The 6,625-nt window shown below is 36.3% G+C and overlaps 1 protein-coding gene across 2 annotated transcripts; it reads left to right on the top strand.

Annotated features, from left to right (window-relative positions):
- LOC111781780 (WPP domain-associated protein) lies at nucleotides 1-6,316 on the top strand. Of its 2 annotated transcripts, XM_023662477.1 has the most exons (7): nucleotides 1-256; nucleotides 457-530; nucleotides 676-3,048; nucleotides 3,684-3,810; nucleotides 4,478-4,579; nucleotides 5,543-5,619; nucleotides 5,829-6,316. In XM_023662477.1, the coding sequence occupies exons 3-6, from the start codon at nucleotides 701-703 to the stop codon at nucleotides 5,603-5,605; spliced, it is 2,640 nt and encodes an 879-aa protein (XP_023518245.1). In that variant the 5' UTR covers nucleotides 1-256; nucleotides 457-530; nucleotides 676-700; the 3' UTR covers nucleotides 5,606-5,619; nucleotides 5,829-6,316. The 2 variants fall into 2 exon arrangements, with proteins under 2 accessions (XP_023518245.1, XP_023518244.1); XM_023662476.1 differs by lacking the exon at nucleotides 457-530.
- Nucleotides 6,317-6,625: the final 309 nt, after the last annotated feature.

The following is a 6,625-nucleotide window of genomic DNA, read 5'->3' on the forward strand; positions in this document are numbered from 1 at the left end:
TGTAAATACCTTCTATTCTGGAGGGCCGGTTCCTGTTTCTAAATTCTACCTTCCCTCTCCCGCTCACCAAGTCCTTCCCTTCCACCTTGCTTTCATTTTTCGCAGCAAAACCCTAATTTAGCTGAACTCCTAAACACAATTATTGCTGCCTTACCAGTGGGGGACCCTGGAAGACTTTTCTCCCTTGTCTTCTTCAGGTTTCCAGAAGCTGTTGACCGTTAATTTCGCCCGTACTTGTCTTTGCTCTGCTTCAACAGTAAGTACAAATTGTGTTTGTTTTCCTGGTGTTTTGATTCTTCCTGTTAGGTTTTTTGTATTCGGTGTAGTGTTCCTTGCTCGACTTGCACTGAATTGGCACTTTAGTTGCTGCCTTTTTGGTTCTCGAGCTAATGCTCAGTTGCCAATGAAGTCTTTGGGAAAAGGGAGTTCTGAAAATTTGGCTGATTTTCATACCAGGAAGCCGATTTACTCTGTACCATAACAGTGAAACGGGAATTTTGTTTTCCTCGGAATTTTCATGCCATAGAAGAGTAGGTTTTACTCTCACGCTCATTCATCTTCTAAATGATCTAGTTCACTCTTCTGTGATATGGTTCATGCCCTTCCGATTCGGTCATATTCGTTATATTTTTGTTAAACTCAATAACATGTGAGTTGTATTGTTTTCCTCGTTAGGATGCCATTGCAAGTCTGAGAAGATATGGATGCAAATGCGCCTCTGGAGGAGAACGGTAAGATGGAGCTTAGTGATAGTGATAAACAAGATGAGGATTTGGGCGACGACATTCTCGAGGACTTGGACTCTTATTTGCAAGACATCAATGATCGGCTGACCATTTCGAGGATGGTAAGTGACTCTGTCATCAAGGGTATGGTAAATGCAATTTCTCAGGAGGCGCATGAGAAAATCACTCAGAAAGAACTGGAGGTGTCTGAATTGAAAGAAATAGTACACTCTTACCACTTGGGATCTGAGAAAAATGAGTTCTTGGTGTCTCCACCGACGTCGTGGAAGCCAAAAAGTACTGAACATGATAGAAATGACAGCATCTCTGATGCATTTTTTGAGCATGATGAAATGAGGGAATCCATGTGCAGCCTAAGAAATTCAACTGAGGAGAACTTCAAGAAACTAAGGAAAGAAATTGATAGAATAAGAGGAGAAAACTCAATTAGAAAGATCAATTCAGGCTCTGAGTTGGTTGGACTTGGATTGAGTGGTATACTACAAGAAAAAGCATCTTCAAGATGTATTGATGTTGATAAAATCGTTGATGATCTTCAAGATAATCTAGACACTTACTATAAGCAGGTGGAAGACATAGTTCAATTGTCCAAAGCATCTCTTGGTCAGGGGCAAGTTGAGCAGGAGTACCTGGCAGATATTGAAGGCATGGTTATTAGAAATTATATCTGTTGTGTTCAAGAAGAGTTTGAGGAGAAACTGTGGGACCAAAACGCTAAAATTTTGAGTAATGAAAGAAAGATCTCAGCCGAAAAGATTAAAGAAATTTCATGTTTACGTCAAGAATTAGATATCATTTTGAAATCACTATCTCCTTCAGAAATTGGACATTTGATTTCCTATAGTTCTATGGATTCTGATCATTCCCATCGCAAGTTACATATGACTCCATCGACTTTGCTTTGGGAAGGAAATGGCAAACATGAAATGTCGAAGACAAATCTTCCGACGAATGTGGACCCTGCTCGTCTGAAGCATTTGACTAGAGATGAATTAATTAATCATTTCAATGCTGAGATGACAAAAATGAGTAGAAACCACGAGTCCCAAGTACATCAAATTACTGAAGAAAATTTTACCCTCAAGAGAGAACTTTTGAAAGAAAAAGAGAAGTCATCTTTATTGAAGAAGGATAAAGAGTTTGACATACTAAGGAGAAAAATCCCTGACATTATTCTAAAATTAGATGACATTGTTATGGAAAATGAGAAAATACAGTCATCTGATGCTAATGATGAGAACCTGGGGACAATGAGGAAAAGACTGGAGTCTCTTATTTCAGAAAATCACCACCTTAATGACTTGCTTGGAGAAAAGATAAAGGAGGTTAAATGTTTGTCTTTTCAAGTTTCAAGCCACGCTGAGCAAATGTCCCAACATTCTCTTTTACATGTGAAGTCATTGAATACGATTGAAAAAATTACATGTGAAATGCAGGATGCACAATTTGAAGCCTCAATTTGTGAGGATATAGTCAAATGCTTTTTAAGGGAGATGATAGACCAAATCAGATACACCACAGAGGAGTCAGCTTTGAGATATGATATCATGCAAGGAATTTATAAAACCATCCTCCAAGGAGCTTCTTTCATAGGTGAGCTTCCTAGTTCATCTGAAAATGAACATTTAGATGAGGAATCCGTCATTATGCAAGGTATTCTGGGAGTGGTTTTACAAGAATCCTTGAAAGAAGCTGAGGAGAAAATGTCTAGCTTGAATAGCAGATATATGGAAGAGATGAGAATTCGACTGTCCCTTGAAATGAAGGTGTTTCATTGTGGTGAGGCATTAGGAGTAGCGGCTTTTGAAAAAGAAAAGTTAGAAGCAGAATTATTATCAATGAGATCATCATTAAAAGAAAAAGAACAACGTGTGCAAGAAATAACTTTTGAATTAGAAAAAGAGAAAGAGAAGGTGGCTTTAGCTTATGAAGAGGTTGACTCTTTGAAGGATCAGATCAACATGCAGGAAATACTTATTTTGAAAAGCCAAGAAGAGTCCAATACTGCCAATCTTAAATTGACAGAGGCCATGCAGAAAGTTGAGTTACTTGAGGTGGAAACTTGCGAGTCAAAACAGAACCTTGAACAAGCAATGGCAGAATTAAGCAAGGTTGATGAAGAGAGGAGGATGCTTGCTGCCATGGTGTCAGAAAATAAGGAGACTATGTTATTGGTCGAGGAGAAAGAAAAGGAATCTAGAAAGCAGATAGAATCAGTGATTTTTGTTGTCCAGGATCTATTGAAAGAGGTTTTTGATTTTGAACATAGAGTTGTTGACTATATTTCAAGGAATAATGAAAGGTACTTGGCTAATACTTTGATATTTTGTTCTGATATTGTTGTTGAAACTTGAACTTTTAGTAATCTTCAAAATTGTTTCATTACACTTGTTCTTCATCACTGGCGTGGCTGTTTGTTTTGATGTCCTGAGTGGGTTTCAGTTTTACTGTTATCTTATTACATTTTCCACTCACCAATGCCTTTCTAACAAGATTCTAAGAAAAGATTGGACATTAAGGTGGAGTTGTAGCTCATCATGCCTCCAAGTCTATTATTAAGACACCTAACATTACTTCGAAGTTTTTTTTCCGTTGAAGTGCTGTTTTGATTAAACAAAGGAACTCGTCCAGAAGTACATATCTTGAAGTTTTTAGAGAAATATTATTTTTTCACAAGCATGTGCGTGAATGAGCCAAACTGATCCTTATTTGATTTCTGTCTTCCCCTAGTTTGTGCCGACCCCCACTACCTCTCTGTTTAATTATCCATTCATTGGAATGTTTAAACCTCCTATTTTGTCTCTTAAATGAGTAAAAATTACTAGGCATCGCCTTGACTTTTTTTAATTAGGTCATTATATATTTTGATTTAAATACTACGTGCTAGCTTGTGTTAAAATTTATTATCTGAAGCCATTAATGTAGTCTTGCTTTCAGGTTGGAGAGTTTGAGTTCTGAGACAAAGTCACTTGTCCAGAATGCCTCTATGTTGAAAAGAGCCAGTTTGCTTTTCAAGCAGAGGTTTGAAAAGAGGTGTTCTGACCTTCAAAAGGCTGAAGCTGAGGTACTAAAGTAGATTTTCGTAGTGAACCAGTTTGTTAGTTCTATGTTCTGATATTGATTTTTGCTTATGGAACTTCTATATGCAGCCAGGTGCCATATAGGGTTTATGTCTATTTTTTTACAATGAACTATTTTTTGTTTTTGCGGTTCATCCGTTCTTTGGAAATTAGAGAAGTATTGCCATTTAATTAGCTGTGGGAGTCAACATTCCTATTAATTTTATGTTCGAAACCCATTTTCTAATTAAATAATTTATGCTTCTAAGATATCATTTCCAAGAGTTTCTAGGAACCTATTGTTGATTCTGGTGTAAAAGTTCAAATTTCTCCTCAATTAATTAAATGAAAAAGAGTGCAGGCTTGTTAATAACGTTAAAGTTAACTTAAGGGTTCCTCAGCGAGGAACTTCCCAATCCTTTGGTTGCTTGAAAAAAGTCTTGAAGAAGCGTCATATGTAGTAAGCTGCCATTGTGAGATCCTACATTTTGTGGTTCATTAGATAGCATTTATAGTCTACATGTGCTGGAGTGAATGAAATAGAGGCAAAGAATAGGGGAGAGGTCGTCAACTGTGTTTCTTCTCTTTTGTTTATTTTCTCTTGATATGGTGTTTGTTCTCTCACTATGTCTGCTATAGGCTTACAGCTATTAATTTACGATTCTGTTTCAGGTCGATCTTTTGGGGGATGAAGTTGATGCGCTTTTAAGACTTCTTGAAAAGATGTACAATGCTCTTGATAGTTATTCACCAATATTGAAACATTATCCAGGAGTAAGTTGCTTTTCATTTAATTCTTAATTACTTTCTATATTCTTGAATCGTGTTAATTCTCAAGTATACCTTCTGTCATGAAATAGAGAAGGATAGTCTCAATCCACAAATTATTCATTTTTACTGAAAATATTAAGTTTGTCCTTTTAATTTGAAGGTTTTCAGTTTATTACTTGAATGCGGGATACATGCTTTGAAACCATTTTTCTTTATGTGCTCGAATATTTGAATTATACTGTGAAAATTTGATAGGAAGCAGATAATAAGACATTAAAATCCGTACGGGGGGATAGATAAAAAATTACCCAAGTTTCAAGTAGTTTGAGAAATTCAGATTCCTTTCTCAAGTCTAAACAATCACCTCCCTTTCTTGCCATTCGATTCCTCTAGTTAGAACAACTAGTCTCTAACCAACTCCTTAGAAACTACCATTTTAATTACCACATTACCATTTTCTATCTAGTCCTATCAAAAGCCTTTACATCTTTGGGTGAACACAGAGGTACAATTTGGAATTCTTTCACTTATTTGATTGGATGGGGGACTTAATTGAATTGGTTATAATGTAAAGTAGTTAAACGTTTTGGCTCTATTTTTTTTAGATTTATATGTTCTTTTTCATCCTTGTACATGGTTAAGGAAGGTCTTTTGGAAGGTTGACGACAAAAACTATTAACCTCAAAATCCTTTATTTATCCTGATTGCCTGCAATTGATCATCTCGATTATCATTAAGATTTAACCTACGCCTTCCATTTGTTGAGGATCAATGGGGTCCATTTACCATTGACTGTCAGCTTCCTATCTAACTCCATTTGTCGATTATAACTTTTGTGAATGGTTATATTGCGTGCTTGAAGTAAAATAAGTTATGGGATCTTCTGTGATTAAATACATTTTTTTAATATTCACTTGTCAATAATTGTCGATAATTTATACTTGGGATTTTTTTTTTTAATTATAGATCGTTAAGGTCTTGAAGCTTTTAAAAAGAGAACTGAGCAGAGATACGACTGAAGCTTTTTGACATGCTTTGATGAGGTAATGTCTATATTCAAAAGTCACAATCTAATCCATTGCAACTCCTTTTTATTGAGTTTCTAGCGATACAGTACGTTGTAATTTAGATGCAACTTTGAATGGATTCCATTTGGAAGATGATAAATACAATGAATTCTTGTGCATATTGGGGTATTTGCTGGGAAACAATCATCATACTTTTTCCTTTGGGTTTGTTTTTCATTGAACAGGGTAAAGGCCGTGAGTTCCCTGCCGCTGCATGTTTTGCAATGACTGGATTTCTGGAAAGGCATTATTTCTAAGCTATACATTCCCTCCAAAAAGGGGAAAACGACTGTAAGTAGATAGTTAACTAGCCGTGTGGAGGCAGGAAACGCATGTCCTCAAAACTTCAGTTACCAGTCCTAATCTCACCGGACGTTAATCTGAGAAATCTATTGGCAGAATTGGATTAACACAACAGCAATACAGATTGGAGAACAGGATTTGTGGGTATAATTCTTTTTGTCTCAGGGCTTGTAGGCTTCTCGTCCAGTTTAACCCTTAGGGTTCTTTTTGTTATATGTTTATTGTTTCTCATAGGTTTCTTTTCTCTCTACCATTTGTTGTAAAGGTTCTTTCATCCACTAAATCAAATGAAGGATAGTCTATTTACATAGAAAATTCACGTTCTTTTCTCTATATATGGCTACGATTGGCAGTGATCAAATTTCACGAATTGGAACACTTCAACTGTCTCCTTTCACAAGATGGATAAAGTTGAACTTAGAGAGTTGTATAACTAATCAGAAAGGAGTTTTGTTAAGATAGAGACTGTCGGTGATTTCATTGTTTGTTTAGATTATTGCCTGTTGGCGTTGTTTGAGAGTCAAAATCATGCTGTGAAGACAAGGGGTTTAGGCTTTTAATAACCTCGCCTGTTCCTTTTCCCTTTTCTGCACTAATCTTAAACACAATAATTGGTTTGCTTGTCGCTATTGAAATAATCATAGTTGTTGGCATATCAAATCGAATGAATGGGGGGGGG

The sequence above is a fragment of the Cucurbita pepo genome, chromosome LG19, assembly GCF_002806865.2.
Source record: "Cucurbita pepo subsp. pepo cultivar mu-cu-16 chromosome LG19, ASM280686v2, whole genome shotgun sequence".
In the NCBI taxonomy this organism is placed as follows: domain Eukaryota; kingdom Viridiplantae; phylum Streptophyta; class Magnoliopsida; order Cucurbitales; family Cucurbitaceae; genus Cucurbita; species Cucurbita pepo.

Bases quoted from the DNA above. Each gene is read 5' to 3' on its own strand.
- LOC111781780 (XM_023662477.1), top strand. From the start codon at position 701: ATGGATGCAAATGCGCCTCTGGAGGAGAACGGTAAGATGGAGCTTAGT. The intron at 3,049-3,683 runs GTACTTGGCTAA...TCTTGCTTTCAG, and splicing joins ATTTCAAGGAATAATGAAAG to GTTGGAGAGTTTGAGTTCTG. The intron at 3,811-4,477 runs GTACTAAAGTAG...ATTCTGTTTCAG, and splicing joins TTCAAAAGGCTGAAGCTGAG to GTCGATCTTTTGGGGGATGA.